Below are 17,676 nucleotides of genomic sequence, written 5' to 3'. Positions count from 1 at the left end.
GTTTGGCTCAGAGCTGATTCCTGGCCTTGATTGTGTGGCAGGTTAAGGAATGCATCCTACACTTACCTCTTTTATGTGTAGAAAGTCCTTCGCATCAAAGGAGATGGCTGTGCTTGGAACAGGCACATCCTCGTCCAAGGCACCACAGTAGCTCACATTCGTCTTCACAGCAAATGCTACGGGTTTAGACTGGGAACAGAATCATAGAATGAAGGATGAAGGGAGGAAGACGAGGAGGGCTTTTCTCACTGAAATGTAGAATCACGGAGAGTACCAGGCAGTAAGAGAAATCACTTTCCAAAGAGGGATCTCAGTTGGGTTTCGCATTTCTAGGCAGCACTAAGAAATCTGCAGAAGGGACTCTGAAAAGGATTCCGTTCTACTCACCCAACCCTTTTCCCCCTCCCGTCACACTTTCCAACATTCCAAAGAATTGTGCCCTAGAGTCTTGGGGAGGGAAGGCAGAAGGGGCAGCCTGCTTTGTCCTTTAGTCATAAAACTGAAGTTTGTTATTTTATTTTCTGAGGTATGAGTGTCCTTTTACTCTTTTTACCTCTTTTTGGCTGCACCATGAGGCCTGAGGGATTCCAGCTCCCCAACCAGGGATTGAACCTGGGCCCTCAGCAGTGAGAGGATGGAGTCCTAATTCCTGAACCACCAAGAAATTCTCATGTTTATTATTTTAAATGATAACAGATACCCACATCTTGGGGTACAGGAAATGTATGCTGGGTCTTAAAGGAAAAAGAGGTGGAGGGGTAAAATAAATATTGTTGAAATAGCCTCAGATCTGAAAACCTGCAGGATCCCACTCAATAGAATATCTTGTCCTGGCAGGGAAAAAAAGGCCAGCCAGGTCGGGGCAGACAGGGAGGGCGGAGCCATTTACACATCACATCATCTTCTCCCTAGCTAACAAAACTGCTTCTGAAACTCTTTTTAGACAAATTCCCCTGCAGCAAAGTGCTCCTGGACGGCTGCAGCTTGGCAAAGGCTCGGCCAACCTCCAGCTTCAGCAGACAGTACTACTGCTGACATTTGGGTGACCACAGCAGCCACAGAACAGACCCTGAGAGAAAACTAAAATAGAAATCAGCCACAAGAGAACACACCAGGTTCCTGCAGTCCTGGGCTGCTCTATTCTAGAGGTGCTTAGTCTCTCAGTCGTGTCGTGAGCCCATGGACTGCAGCCCACCAGGCTCCTCGTCCATGGAATTCTCCAGGCAAGAATACCGGAGTGGATTGCAGTTTCAAGCTCCAAAGATCAAGCTTGGGTCTCCTGCACTAGCAGGAGAATTCTGTACCACTAGCAGGCTGCTCTGCTACGGGCTCATTTCTCCAAGCTGGGAACACACCTGGGGAGCAAGAGGGTCAACGCAGGACCTGGATTTGGGTCCCACTGACACCTCACTGCCTCCAACCCCCTTCCACCACCTGGCACAGATATCCCAGGTGTCTAAGCAAAGGAAGACACTTCCTGAGCCTGCCTCATACTCCTCTTCCCACGCTCTTAAATATTTTACTGTCAAAATAGAAAAGGGAAGGAATTCACTTTATTTGAGCTTCCTTTTTTTTTTTTTCCTCCTAAAACTTGGAAAGACTAGATCAATATGCCTTAGGAGTCTATTATGAAGGGCAAAGAGGAGAGGCCGACCAGGAATCTGTTATGTCCATTACTGTGAATAAAATTTCATTTCAAAATGAGGGTCTGTGCTTAAAAAAAAAGACTGAAAGACATAGGACGGGAGATCTCTAGTGACTCGTTCTAACATTCAAAAATTCAGTTAGTTCTTTGTTGCCTCCTATGGGGTCTTCTTCCTGTGGAATATCTGAAGGTCTCTTTCAGCAAAGCTTTTTATTGCTCGATTTTGCTGAAATGCTAATCGTTGTTCAAAGTTCTAACAGGGAAGGAACTTGAGGTGGGAGACTGAAACCAGGAGGGAAGGACAGAGACATCAACAGTGCATAGACCAGCTGTGCGCCTGTGGTCAGTAATGAAGGCTACTGTCATGGAGAACGGGGCGGGCAAGCTGGTCCCTTGAGAGGCCCTCTGCCAACACCGGGAGGGGCAAGCTGGGTATGGTCCACAATCACTAAAATTGAAGATGACCAAGAGTTTTCACCACCCAACCAAATGCAAAAGGAAACTGAAAGGGTCCAGGTCTCCGGCTACCACTCCCTGAGAATGTTACTATCAGGGGTGAACACATGAGGGCCTAGCAATCTGATGCCTTATCAGGACGATCATAAAATGATTATTCCAGAGAAACCTGAGGCAGGGGAAGAGCAGCTGATACCTGCTGAGCAACATGCCACTTTGGAACCCAAGAGGGGCAAGAACATCACCTTTGCTCTCTCAAGCTGGATGGCCGCCTGCTGCTCCCTCTCCTGCCGAATCGCTTCCCGATCCTCTTCCAAAGAGACATCGGAGTCAGACGGCCTGCTCGTGTAGGAGTCCGCTGAACCCTGGAAAGGAAAAACGAGAGTAGCCTGAATGAGGTGATGCGGGGCGTCTTACATCATCAATTCCATAAGGGCCTCCTGGAATGAGTTCTTCTCATTTGCACAGAATCTGATGCATACGCTCTGTGCCTTTTTGCATAAATGTAGATGCAGAATACAGTTAAGCATCTGAGTAATTCGGAAGGTAGCAATGTTGTAAAGGGAAATATTTTGACTGGATTAAGTGCTAGAAAGTAAACGGCAATGAAAATTGTGTGATATCTGGCCCCAATTCTTCTAGTTCTGTACTATCTTTATATTAAGCCCATATGATTTGTGGAACTGAAGTTTCATTCCATTCTCTCTTTTACATATAGATTTGAAGGAAAAAGAGACTCAGCCTATTGCAAGAGCTAAATCCTGCCCATATCTTAGATTACAGATGATCAGACTTTATTTTTTTGGGGCTCCAAAATCACTGCGGATGGTGACTACAGCCATGAAATTAACAGATGCTTACTCCTCGGAAGAAAAGTTATGACCAACCTAGATAGCATATTGAAAAGCAGAGACATTACTTTGCCAACAAAGGTCTGTCTAGTTAAGGCTATGGTTTTTCCAGTAGTCATGTATGGATGTGAGAGTTGGACTGTGAAGAAGGCTGAGCGCCGAAGAATCGATGCTTTTGAACTGGGGTGTTGGAGAAGACTCCTGAGAGTCCCTTGGACTGCAAGGAGATCCAACCAGTCCATTCTGAAGGAGATCAGCCCTGGGTGTTCTTTGGAAGGACTGATGCTAAAGCTGAAACTCCAGTACTTTGGCCACCTCATGCGAAGAGTTGACTCATTGGAAAAGACTCTGATGCTGGGAGGGACTGAGGGCAGGAGGAGAAGGGGTCAACAAAGGATGAGATGGCTGGATGGCATCATTGACTTGAGGGATGTGAGTCTGGGCGAACTCTGGGAGCTGGTGATGTACAGGGAGGCCTGGCATGCTGCGATTCATGGGGTCACAGAGTCGGACACGATTAAGTGACTGAACTGAACTGAACTGGATTTGTCTAAGATTTCAACACAATAAAGCAGAAACCTGTATTAGTACAAGACTTTCCAGTTCCAACATCAACACTATTGAATAAGGATGTCCTCAACTGAAGCCCATGCCTAGAAGGGCTGTTTGAACAATGATGAAATCCAGCCTGATTCATTTGGTCAAGGAATTGGGGGCAGCAAACATCACTTGGTGCTCATGCCATAAGAGGCAATGAAAACCACAGCAGCTATAAAGCTAAAAACAAAAAACAAACACCCCAGCAGTTTGCCTTCTGCTTGCTAAAAGAATACCATCCTTACAGTCTCCTTAAGCTGGCATGAGAAGTTGGTATTTGCGTAGATGATGACATTTACACAGAGGATTATTGACAGGAGTGGTGTATTTGGCATGTTTCATAAACCAGGCACAGAAGCATATACCTATCCATAGAGCTGAGAATTTGCTATCCACTGCAAAAAAAGAATGCTAAGGATGGTTGACTGCTGAAATGGGCCCTTTAAAAGTTTTTTCTAAACTTAGAAATGTTAGCATTTGTTTTTTTTATACATTATTTGTGAATTTGCTGCCCATAAAGGCAGCTTTGTCTCGGCAGGGGGGGTCATTTCAGCTGGGATAGTCTGTCCCACCATAAAAACAATCCCAGCACAGATTTTTCCAGCAGCCAAGAACAATAGCTCCTGCTTAGAATTTTATTAGAATGCTGAGGAGAATCCCAGTTCTAAATTCTAACTCTGCAACCCACTTTTGAAAACTTAATGCAAGTTACTAAACCACTTCAAGACTCATTCTTCTCATCTGTAAAATAGTAGGCACACAATAAATAGACATTATCATTCCTGTTTCCTAGTGCTGATATTTCTACTGGGACTTAAGAAAAAAGTTAAGAGATTCTAATCATTTTCAACTCACTTATATATACACAATAGCCCATCTTGAAATGTATCTATTTTTATTGTATTTACTGCATAGAAGACATAGTTTCCCCCCCCCCCAGTTTTATTGAGATATAATTGACATATAACACTTTAGAAGCTTAAGGTGTACAATGTGTTGATTTGATACATTTATATACTGAAAATGATTATACTGTAAGTTTGATAACTGCAGTGAGTCCAAATCCATGCACTTTATGTACTGCTTTATTTTTTGTTTTTTAATTTTTACAATACTGTGTTGACTTTTGCCATACAACAATGTGAATCAGCCATAACTATATATATATCCCCTCCCTCCTGAGCACCCCCTTCCCCATCCCACGGGGGTAGGAGCGCCAAGGTGGACTCCCTGTGCTATTCAACAGCCTCTCATCAACCATTCACCCTACACATGCTAGTACATATACGCTGATGCTACTTAAAAGCGCCCTTTACAGAGAAAATGCATTTGCTAACCAAACAATAGTCAAATTCCTCTGTGCAAATCTACTGGGGAAAAATCTGGGCTTTCAAAATAAATAAATACAGGATGACAATTTTATATATGCATTCATTGCTTTAAAAGGAGCTACCTTGAAATCCTTTAAAATGAGAGTTTCTCAGAACAAAGCTTTTGTCCAAATTTAGGTAGAAAACCCCATGGACGGAGGAGCCGGGTAGGCTGCAGTCCATGGGGTTGCTGAGAGTCGGACACAACTGAGCGACTTTCCTTTCACTTTTCACTTTCATGCATTGGAGAAAGAAATGGCAACCCACTCCAGTGTTCTTGCCTGGAGAATCTCAGGGACGGGCGAGCCTGGTGAGCTTCCGTCTATGGGGTCTCATAGAGTCGGACACGACTGAAACGACTTAGCAGCAGCAGCAGCAGCAGCAGCAGCAGCAGCAGCAGCACAAAATCCAGAGTAAGAGAGAATATATGAAGCCAGTTTTGTGTTAGTTCCAGGCAATGCTTTGCTGAAGTGTGATATCTGCGGTAGACCAATTTAAGGTGTTAGATGTCTGCAAAGGTGCCTGGACTATAAAGTGATTACGATGTGGGAAGTCAGGGAGGAGGCACTTGTTCTGAAAACACGTTGTGGAGAAGGCTAATGATTGCAGTTCACAAGAAAGCAGGCTGCCCACTGGAGCAGTGAGTCAAACAGCTAAAATACACAACCCACTGTTGACACTAGGAGATGGCTAATTTCCTGAAAGTGCGTTAATGACTTTCCAAATCCTGGCATTCAATCATCTGCACACACAAGAAGTGACTCAAAGACTCCTGCAAGTCCACTTTATTTTGAAATGTGAACAAGAATTTCAAAATTACTTAATAAATTCTACTACGGCCAAAAAATGTAAAAGCGTATAATATTCTAAGAATATTGGTAGAAGGAAAAATAAAGCACCGTGATATTTACTTTCATAATTACAGTGTCATGGAAGGACTGATGCTAAAGATGAATTTCCATTACACTGGCCACCTGCTGTGAAGAGATGACTCATTGGAAAAGACCCTGATGCTGGGAAAGATTGAAAGCAGGAGAAGGGGGCGGCAGAGGATGAGATGGTTAGATAGCATCACCAGCTAAATGGACATGAATCTGAGCAAACTCCAGGAGACGGTGAAGGACAGAGGAGCTTGGCATGCTGCAGTCCATGGGGTCACAAAGAGTCAGACACAACTGAACAACAATTCACAGCATTTACTCTGGATTTTGTTTTTCCTTCTTCATTGATATCCACATTTCTTTGAAGGTGGAAATCATTGCTGCTGACTCTCAAGGTCCTAGAGATAGCAGAGGTCCAATATCAAGAGCCCAAATTTGGCCCATGGACATGTTCTAATGATTTGGCAAGGAACTAGTTTCTTGCATCTATTTATTTTTATTTTGTTTTGTTTCAACTGCTCAACTTTCTATCAAAGTATAGACGAGAGAAAAAAAGAAAAAAGAAAAAGAACCTAGGTTGTTCACAATGGCATGGAGAGAAGCAGAGAGCCACAGAGAGGCAAGAGGAGACTGCCTTGGCTGGACTAGATCAAGGGTGGGAAAGGAAAACAGGGCTGTAGCGGGCTTGGTAGGACTGGAGGGTCAGGATGAGGGTTCGGAGGGTGGGGTGAACTGCCCAGAGGTCTTAAATCTTTATGATTGGGAACAGGGAAAATGAAAGAAGAAAATAATGCTAGATGCTAAGAGAACAGAACTAATGATATACAAGTTACTAGCTCTGGACAAAGCTAGAAATTGAAGCCCCATCAGCTTTTTATTTTCCAGAATTCCACTCTATAAAATGGGCAAAGAGCAAGCTACGCAAATTATCGAGTGAGTCTAACCTGGAGTGTTAACCCATGTGTAAGAGGCATGGTAGAGGCTAGCACCTCAAAAGTTCCTATGCAGACACCATTGCAAGTCACATCTTTAATGTCAAAGAATCAACTAACCTGGGAGGAAAAGAAACAAGTATGTCTCTCTATGTATAAATAAATAAAAAATATATATATATATAATATTCTGTACACACGTATATATAAAAGTCATTGTAAAAGCCATAAAATTATGCATCCTAGTAAATATCAAAAGAAAGAAACATTTATCTTCCTATTAACACGAGGCCCAGATTTTTTCCCCTTTTATTCAATATTGAAAACAGATTCCAGACTCACACCTTTCATAAATCTTCTTGAGTACAAAACACAGGCCCTATAGAAGCACTGAAAAATCAGTTTACTATTGTCCTGGAAGAAGGAAAGTGATGTCAGGTCAAACAGTGGAAGGGCTCCTCCTGCTCAGAGAGAGAGGCCATGAGCTAGATGGGAGAGTGGCCGTGGACTCTGGGCCAGGCCATATAGGGTCTGACACTCTGTCCATTCTTACTGGCCTTGGGTCTTGGGCAACTTATTTTCACTTTCTGAGTCTCAATTTCCTCCCTTGTGAAATGGAAATAATAACAGATCTCGCAGTTTCCCAGTGTTTGATTTGAGATGGAACAGCATTTCTTTTACCATCATGAGGATGATTCCTGAAATGCCAACAAATAATCTTTGACTCACTAATTAAACTTTCTGGCAGCTTTTCAAATTCAATTTTGGCTGCCCTAGAGTTTTAGGATTCATAGCTTGTTCTTTTTTGCTTTCAGTTCAGTTCAGTTCAGTTCAATCGCTCAGTAATGTCCGACTCTTAGCGACCCCATGGACTGCAGCACGCCAGGCTTCCCTGTCCATCACCAACTCCCAGAGTTCACTCAAACTCACGTCCATCGAGTTGGTGATGCCATCCAGCCATCTCATCCTCTGTCATCCCCTTCTCCTCCTGCCCCTAACCCCTCCCAGCATCAGAGTCTTTTCCAATGAGTCAACTCTTCGCATGAGGTGGCCAAAGTACTGGAGTTTCAGCTTTAGCATCAGTCCTTCCAAAGAACACCCAGGGCTGATCTCCTTTAGAATGGACTGGTTGGACCTCCTTGCAGTCCAAGGGACTCTCAGGAGTCTTCTCCAACACCACAGTTCAAAAGCATCAGTTTTTACATACTATAAAATTCATAGTTTAAATATACAACTCCATACATTTTTAGTATTTACAGACACAGAAATCTAACAATTGAATATTTCTACCACCTCAAAAAAACACAAAAACAAACAAAACAAAACCCTTCTGCCCATTTGCAGTCACTCTCCAAACCCACCACAAGACCCAGGGATCCACTTACTTGTCTTGTCCTTTTAAAACTGAAATATATACTTCCTCTTCTTCTGAGTAGTTTTAGTATTTAAATATGTCATTAAATTAGAGCAAGGAGAGGGAGAGTTTATTAATGTTTGATTTTAAAATGCATTAACACTGGACCAGAATCTGGTTACTGTCAGAACTTTTGAGCGTTGTGGTCAGTCCTGGGCCTCTCGCTTCCTACCATTCACTGGACATTGACCATCTGTCAGGTTCTGTAGTAAGAGCCATGTGAAAGGAACTGCTTATCTTTTCTGAGATTCTTTCTTCATCTGCAAAATAGGAATGAACCCTTCAGGGTTATTTTAGAGAATTACTAGGATGCCATAGTACAGCATAGAGTACAAGCATAATAATGGCACAAAAAAGACCAGTGTGGTCCAAGAGAACTTTCTGCAATGATGGCTATTCTCTGCGTGGGCACTGTCCACTATGGTGACCACTAACTACATGTGGTTACGGAACATTTGAAATCTGCCTAGCAAGACTGAAGAATTGCATTGTTCATTTAATTTTTAAGGGTTAAAAATTTTGTTTCACTTCAGTTAATTTAAATGTAGATACCCACATGTTGTAAAACTTAACATTCAGAAAACTAAGGTCATGGCATCTGGTCCCATCACTTCATGGTAAATAGATGGGGAAAACGGTGGAAACAGTGACAGACTTTATTTTGGGGGGCTCCAAAATCATTGCAGATGGTGACTGCAGCCATGAAATTAAAAGACGCTTACTCCTTGGAAGGAAAGTTATGACTAACCTAGATAGCATATTGAAAAGCAGAGACATTACTTTGCCAACAAAGATCCATCTAGTTAAGGCTATAGTTTTTCCAGTAGTCATGTATGGCTGTGAGAGTTGGACTATAAAGAAGGCTGAGCACCGAAGAATTGATGCTTTTGAGCTATGGTGCTGGAGAAGACTCTTGAGAGTCCCTTGGACAGCAAGGAGATCAAACCAGTCAATCCTAAAGGAAATCAGTCCTGAATATTCATTTAAAAGACCCTGATGTTGGGAAAGATTGAAGACGGGAGGAGAAGGGGACAACAGAGGATGAGATGGTTGGATGGCATCACCTACTCAATGGACGTGAGTTTGAGTGAACTCCAGGAGTTGGTGGTGGACAGCAAGGCCTGGCATGCTGCAGTTCATGGGGTCGCTAAGAATCGGACACGACTAAGCAACTGAACTGAACCCCCATGTAACTAGTGGCCACCACACTGGACTGTGCAGTTATAAACTTGATGTTGATTCGGTATTTTAATAGTTGCATTAAGTGGACTAAGTGATAGTAAATGTCCAGAGACGCATATCCCAATGGATTTGAGCTGGTTTCTTCCCACTGAGTTTGCAATGACTTGACAATGCACTTTTCCACACTGCAGAAGAAATGGAGCTCTTTCTCGATTACTTTCCCAGGTTTCCCAGGGTGGATGGGTAAAGATCCCCTCATGAGGCTGCCCTAGGCAAAAAAGTCTCTTAGGTAACATTTATCTTTACAGGATAGCCCCTCACTTTGTTGCAACTGCTTTCTTCTTCTCCACCCCTTCATCAAACACGTGCAGAGCCTTTTGCAAGGGCACCCACCCAGCGTAGCAGGGTCTAGTCTGGATCTCCAAGTAGACACAGCTGGGCAGCGTCTGCCACATAGTAGAACCTCAAATTTATCGAAAGAAAGACACTCTGCTTCTCATCAGAATCTATTTCTTTGTTCCATGATAGGTGGTTGGTTTACTGACCAAGGTTTACGCTAACTGTGTATGATGTTAATTATTAGCTGTCCCACCCCTCAACAGCATAAGATTTTTTTCTTTTTTTTAGAATTATGATTTTCAGTGTCCTAATCCAGAGCACTGGATAATATGTACATTACCAGAACTTTGGCAGAACAAGTAACTTTTGAAATTCCTTAGAGATGACCACTTAATTTTGCTGTTAGGTATCTTGCACTATGTCTTGTCAAGAGGTCTTTGAATATGTTGGTTGAAAGAATAAGGCAAACTCTGCAGCCCACTTTTATTGGACAGCAGCCCAGCAATTACTCTGACTAAGCTTCAATTTTAGGCTTCAAAGGGCAGTTGGTCAAGGGCAGCAAAGGAGTATGATCAGAAAAGGTCATAAAGGGAAACGGAAGAGAACAAATGCTTATCCCTTACTTTATGTGATTCACTAACTTATGAACTTTATATCAGCCCATCAACCCTAAGAAATAGCTTATGATTATCCTCACTTTAAATAGATGAAGCATCTGAGGCTCAGACAGGTAATAAGAGCTTCCCTTCATGCCACTATCACAGGGCATGGTGCAGGAGTATGGGTAGGATCTCTTTTTAGATTTCCTCTACAAAAGTGAACATTGCTCAGTCATGTCCAACTCTTTGTGACCTCAAGGACTATACAGTCCATGGGATTCCCCAGGCCAGAGAACTAGAATGGGTAGCCTTTCCCTTCTCCAGGGGACCTTCCAAATCGAGGGATTGAACCCAGGTCTTTCGCATTGCAGATGGATTCTTTACTAGCTGAGCTATAAGGGAAGCCCAAGAATACTGGAGTGGGTAGTCTATCCCTTCTCCAGGGGATCTTCCTGCCCCAGGAATCAAACAAGGGTCTCCTGCATCGCAGGTTGATTCTTTACCAACTGTGCTATCACAAAAACCTGATGCAAAATATTTTGTTAATGTAGACTGTACACCAAAATCTCACTAATTAGGACTGATGGATGCAGGTTAAAAAATGACACTCTTAGATCATGGAAAGGGAATTTCAGACTGCTTTTTCAAAAGGCATGCTATTTCTCACTTCACATAGTATCTCTAGATTATCAAGGTTCTAGTGTGTGGATTTCTTTGAGTTTCTCTTTAATGATGGGACTTTTACTCAGAATTTTAGTGACTGGTAGAGGATATTAAGGCCCCCTTGAGAGTTTTCTTTTCTTCTTAAGTGATAACTCCTCCACCTGTGTTTATACTACATATTTAAATTATTTCTTATAGCTAAGTTACAATTACATATTGACATATAGTTAAAAACTGAATTATAATTATGTAATTAATTACATATAATAATTAGTCTGAATTATCTGATTAGTGGAATCCAAATTAATAGGTTCTACTATAACTGTTTTTACATAACTTCAGTAAAAGGAAATAATATTCATTTAGAAAACTTAGCCAACCGTATCCTTCTTGTTATGTTGACTAGTTTGGCAACTGCTGTAATTGCCTGATTTCAGATACATATTTTTTTCTCTTTTTTGCATTTATTCTTTGACTTTTACTGAGATATAATTGGTACATAGCACTGTATAAATTTAGGATGTATAGCATAATGATTTGACTTACATACGTCATGATTGATAGGTATCTCTTTTGATTGCTAGTCCAAGGAAACCCATCAGTGGTGAAACATTTCTAACAGCAGAAAAATTTCTTTTGGCCTCATAAGTATAAAGAGAGAGGTGACAAAAAGGCCCCAATTGAGATAAAAAGGAAATCTGTATCAGCCATGGCCATTTAGGAGATTGTGGGAAAGGAGAAGCTGAAATGTGGGCTAAGAGATTTGAAAGGTAAATCAATGGTGATGGTAGTGACAGGGGACAGACTCCTCTTATCTCGGGTTATTATGAAGACTGAGATTTCATATGGTTCAGCCTAATACTTGGGGAGGGGGGGGAGAACAAGAGACAGAGATTACTTTGCATGAATGCTACTTGGCAAAACTGCTTTGACTATCAGTGCATAATATCATGGGCTTTCCTGGTGGCTCACTGGCAAAGAACACACCTGTCAACGCAGGACACCTGGGTTCAATCCCTGGGTTGGGAAGATCCCTTGGAGAAGGAAATGGCAACCCACTCAAGTATTCTTGCCTGGACAACCCCATGGACAGAGGAGCCTGGTGGGCTACAGTCCATGGCATCACAAAGAGTCGGACACAACTGAGTGACTGATCATGCATGCATGCAGGCAGGCATAACATCATACAAGTATGAAACAGTGCTGCACCAATGAACACGTAATAAACCGAAACTGTGAGACTAAAGGGTGACAGAAATTGAAAAAGAGACATGATCACACTTTGCATCCAATAAGAATGGTATTTTAATGGTGTGGATGATGAGATTATGGAGCTCAGTCTCCTGGGAAAGGGAAAGTGACTGCCTGCTTGGAGAAGGTGGCCTTAGGCAGTCAAGCTTTACGTAGTACAGGTCACAGAACAACATCCTGGGACACTGAGCAGCCACCCCAGGGACCAGCCGTACCTGGTCAGAACCGAGCACGCCTGACCAATGCACATGACGCAGGTGAGTGCCCAGGTGGCTGCGCCTGGCTGACCTCCGCACTGGCATCTACCTGCGAGCAGTAGCCACAGCATGAGGTCTTCATTCAGGGGCAGCGGCTCAAGCTGCACTAGTTTAGTTTCAGGAGAGATACTCAAAAGGAAATGACAGTATTTGCTCAGAAAATCTTGAATGTGCTGCTAGTAACTGCTGAGCTGCATAGTGATGAGGCAACTACTTATAAATGTGGCCATCTATGATCCTTCTGGGGCTTCCCAGGTGGCGCTGGCGGTAAAGAATCCACCTGCCAATGCAGGAGACACAGGTTCTATCCCTGGATTGCGAAGATGCCCTGGAGTAGGAAATGGCAATCCACTCTAGTATTCTTGCCTGGAAAATTCCAGGGACAGAGGAGCCTGGTGGGCTACAGTTTATGGGGTCAAAAGAGTTGGACACGACAGAGCACACACATACACACGACCCTCCTGGAAAAGTGACTGACACTTCACATTCCCCCACAGTGGTTTGCAAAGTAGCCCACAAAACACTACTTTTATGCTGTGGTCTATTTCCTCAAGAGTCATATTAGAGACTTAACAACAGTAAGTATGTTTATCCTGAAAGTGGCTACAGGCAATCACTTGTGTCTTAAAAAAAATTTTTTTTTAAATATTTTCCTTCTAGTATGTAAAGGGAAGAATAATATAGGTTGGTTTAGAAGAAAATAGGAAAAGGATTTGAACCTCTCCTTACCATCCTGTAGCCTCAGAAACTGTTTGATGAAAAATTATCTTCAATTCTGTGAAAATATTCATAACGTCTCTCATTAAAGGAATGCATGATGACTGCTAAAAGCATCCAGGTGTGTCATCAAGAACAGAACAGAAACTTGCCTCCTCAGAGACGCCTACAGTGTGACAGAAACCAGAGCGGAGCGTCCACCAATACTCCAGGCAGAACCGTGTCTTCTCCGCTCCTGCTGTCCTCAGAGCCCCCAGCACAGAGCTTCACATCGCACAGGAGCTCAAACCTGTCTACGGAATGAAAACCCGCAACAGGAGGTTTCAGGAGGAGGAAGAGAAATGTGAAAGGAGCACTCGGTAAGGCCCAGGCTTCACCCAAAGGGAACAGACACTTCTGGTCTACAGATGCTGCTGAAAGCCACGTTGGAGAGAACAGAAAACAGCACTGATGTTAGCTTGACAAAAATGATATGAAAGTTGATTTGGAGAAATTAATACTCAAAAGTCTCTCAGAAAAAATATTTTTAAAAGACCAACATGAATTAATCTTTTTAATAAATATTAAAACACTATAAAACTATAGAACTTAAATTTGGTATTGGTACAGAACAAAGAAATAAGAGTCTGCAAATCAACCGCTGTATATTGATAATTAATATAAACAGAGGAAACATTTCAAATCAATGGGGAGAGAGTGATTATTCCATAAGTAATGTTGGGAAATGTAGATGGCCAATTGGAGAAAAAAAAGGTAGATCTCTACTGGATTTCTTGTATAAAAATAAATTTCAGATGAAGAAATTTCAAGGTGAAATTATGGATATATAGTTACATATTTATTATGTATACACACATATTTATACTAGCACTAACAGAAACTGTGGCTATAGTTTTAATGTAGCATGCAAAAATGTTCAGAGGCTATGAAAAGATTAACTTGACTATATAGAAATTTTAAATATTTATCTGGGAAAGAAATACAAAATTGAGAATGACAAAAATAGGAAAAAATGGTCACATAAGTGACCTGGGCTTAATGTTCTACATATTCAAAGAGCACTAACAAAGTAATAAGAAAAAGATAAACGGCCTGCCTTTTTACCCACCAACATGGCAAATAAAATTAAGAAACAGAAAAATGAACAAGAATATACACTGAAAAGGGCTTTGTCTTCTTTCCTACATAAGGAAATATAACTTAAAATATGCTACTGTTTTCACTTATTAGATCAAAGCATTTGATAATACCCACTACTAGTGGGGGAGCAGTAAAAGTGACATACACGTTAGGAAGAATGTAAGTTGATATTATATTTTTGGAAGTAATGAGGCAAAAACAATCAAAATTAAAACAGACAAAAAAACTAACCAAACCATTCTATCTGAAGAAATTTACCCTAGAAATATACCTATATCAGATGTATATATAAAAGTATATACAAGACTATTCCTGTATTACCAGACCACCTTACTCATCTCCTGAGAAACCTATACGCAGATCAAGAGGCAACAGTTCCAACTGGACATGGAACAATGGACTGGCTCAAAACTGGGAAAAGGCTGTATACTGTCACCCTACGTGTTTAACTTCTATGCAGAGTACATAATGCAAAATGCTGGGTTATATGAAGCACAGGCTAGAATCAAGATTGCTGGGAGAAATATCAATAACCTTAGATATGCAGATGACACCACCTTTATGGCAGAAAGTGAAGAGGAACTAAAGAGCCTCTTGATAAAGGTGAAAGAGGAGAGTGAAAACACTGGCTTAAAACTCAACTTTCAAATAACTAAGATCATGGCATCTGGTTCCATCCTTTCATGGCACATAGATGGGGAAACAATGAAAACAGTGACAGACTTTATTTTCTTGGGCTCCAAAATCACTGCAGACAGTGACTGCAGCCATGAAATTAAAAGATGCTTGCTCCTTGTAAGAAAAGCTATGACAAACAGACAGCATACTAAAAAGCAGACATGTCCCTTTGCCAACAAAGGCATCGAGTCAAAACTATGGTTTTTCCAGTAGTCATGTACAGATGTGAGAGTTGGACCATAAAGAAGGCTGAGTGCTGAAGATATGATGTTTTCAAACTGTGATGCTGGACAAGACTCTTCAGAGTCCCTTGGACATCAAGCAGATCAAACCATCAATTCTAAAGGCAATCAGCCCTGAATATTCATCAGAAGGACGGATGCTGAAGCTGGAGTTCCAGTCCTTCGGCCACCTGATGGGAAGAACTGACTCACTGGAAAAGACTCTGATGCTGGGGAAGATTGAGCACAGGAGGAGAAGGGGGTGACAGATGATAAGATGGTTGGATGGCATCATTGACTCAATGAACAAGAGTGTGAGCAAACTCAGGGATATGGTGAAGGACAGGGAAGCCTGGTGTGCTGCACTCCATGGGATTGCAAAGAGCTGGACATCTCTGAGCGACTGAACAACAAGAATATTCACTATAACACTGCATATGATCGCAAAAGAATCATGAAAACCTAGATGTTAGGCATAGAAGATATGTTTTTAAAAGTATGGTGCATTCACACATAGAATAGTATGTAGATGTTAAAAAGCATGATATAGACCTCTAAGTAATTATATGTAAAATTAAGTCATAAAACCAAACTATAAAATAATCTGGCATGTTGTTTTAAAATTGTGTTAAAATAAATATTTTAAGAGTCTCTCTCTCCACACACACACACAGAAGAAGAGGAAAACAAACTTTCATTTATTGTATTTTATACCTTTCTGTACAGTTGAAAGTTTTACCTTGAGAAATTTAAGCTAATATATAGATATTCACATTTGTATATATAATATAAATGAGTATGTACTTATTTAATAGAATTATGTCCATGGGGTTGCTAAGAGTCAGACACGACTGAGCTACTTCACTTTCACTTTTCACTTTCATGCACTGGAGAAGGAAATGGCAACCCACGTCAGTGTTCTTGCCTGGAGAATCCCAGGGATGGGGGAGCCTGGTGGGCTGCCATCTATGGGGTTGCACAGAGTCGGACACGACTGAAGTGACTTAGCAGCAGCATGTAGCTTGAAATTTTCTATGTTAACTGTTAGGGACCAAACGACGGGCTCTAGGACCTGAGTCATGTTTACCAGAAAGAGACAGGATATGCGCTCATCCTGCCTGGCCAATCATGTAACGCCAGCTACTCCTGTAACTGAGACAAAGAACTGCCTGTATATAAGCCGCCATACTCCTTTGTTCGGGGCTCTTGTCGGATTCCACTGTGCTGGAAGAGACTTGGGCCCTAGCGCGCTAGAAATAAACTCCCTTCTTGCCTTTGCATTACTGTGGTGGACTTGCTCTCTCGGTCGGTTCGGAGATACGGGCTCGGTGCATAACATTAACCTCAAATGATGATTTTGATGGGCAACATTAAATATTAATAATCATTATAATATCAAAACCACTGTATACCACTGGTAAACAGTAGGCCCTTGATGGTTATCCTTTCTAAATATAGAGTGTGTATACATGACATTACTATTTACACTGTACATACACATATATGCTCACACACACACACACATACACATACACAAAGAAATAAATACTAGATACAGGTAGTCAAGTTCCCATTAAATTTCTCAAAATCTACCTTATACCAGATGTCATCTGAGAATAAAATGCAAGAGGTCACAAAAAAAATATCAAAACCAATAATAACCAAAATATTTATTAAGCACTTACTATGTCCCACTTAGTGTTAAGTACTTTCATTGACTGTGGTCTTTGGAAAAGAATATTCCCTCTGAAAGGGCTTGGGGTCCCCACAAATGGTAGCTCAGTGTGAGTTTTTCTCTTTGGCCACCAGCCTCCTAAATTTGCAAAGCCTGTAGGTCTTATGTTAAAAAGAAGATGATGCAACGTAGTGCAGTAGTTTAAATTTAGGTACCAATGCTATTTTTGAATTACAAGACTGATGATTTGAGGGTATATGAGTGGTCTGGTGGGTCCCTTATGCATATGTAGAATGCACGCTGCTCTGCGCCAGAGCCACACCTTCACCTAGTTACCTCTACAGAAGAAGTCCTCCAGCATCTTACTGTCACAGGACTTGTCCTCCAAGCTACTATATTCCTCACACTTGCTACCCACCTTTGTTTTTTGGGGCCTTAATCATGATTAGACAATGCCCAACCCTCCCCCATCAGCCTCGATCAACTTCACTTGGCATGTGGGATGGCAAAAGCCATGCCCTTCCTCCCCAGTGGGTTCAGAAGTTGGGAATGAAAACAAGTCTTGTTCTTTGACTGCCATCTGATAATTCTACGTCAGAGCTCATTAGGTTAGAGGAAATTCTTGGGTCAACCTTTGGAACTAAGAAATGAGGCCTTAATCACAGTAAAACGGCACTTTACAGACGTTATCTAATTAGTCACCATAAAAACTTTGAGACGTGGAGCTCATTATCCACACTGAAGTACCCAAGACTGAAGAGAAACTGAATATTCCCAAGGTCACGCAGTGGGCGAAGTGTGGTGAACT

At 41.7% G+C, this 17,676-nt stretch overlaps 1 protein-coding gene across 1 annotated transcript in view; it reads right to left on the bottom strand.

Moving 5' to 3' along the window:
* The window catches only part of CACNB4 (calcium voltage-gated channel auxiliary subunit beta 4), a 269,698-nt gene that overhangs the window by 53,703 nt on the left and 198,319 nt on the right, over positions 1-17,676 (bottom strand). The window contains exons 3-4 of the mRNA XM_052656892.1: positions 2,347-2,466; positions 67-189 (exon numbers count right to left, since the gene is read on the bottom strand). Of these exons, the coding sequence (XP_052512852.1) occupies positions 67-189; positions 2,347-2,466 (243 nt within the window). The remainder of the gene's footprint in view (positions 1-66; positions 190-2,346; positions 2,467-17,676) is intronic.

Source organism: Budorcas taxicolor, chromosome 2, assembly GCF_023091745.1.
Source record: "Budorcas taxicolor isolate Tak-1 chromosome 2, Takin1.1, whole genome shotgun sequence".
Lineage (NCBI taxonomy): Eukaryota > Metazoa > Chordata > Mammalia > Artiodactyla > Bovidae > Budorcas > Budorcas taxicolor.
The sequence above is the reverse complement of the archived record's forward strand: the minus strand, read 5'-3'. Positions and strand labels throughout refer to the sequence as shown.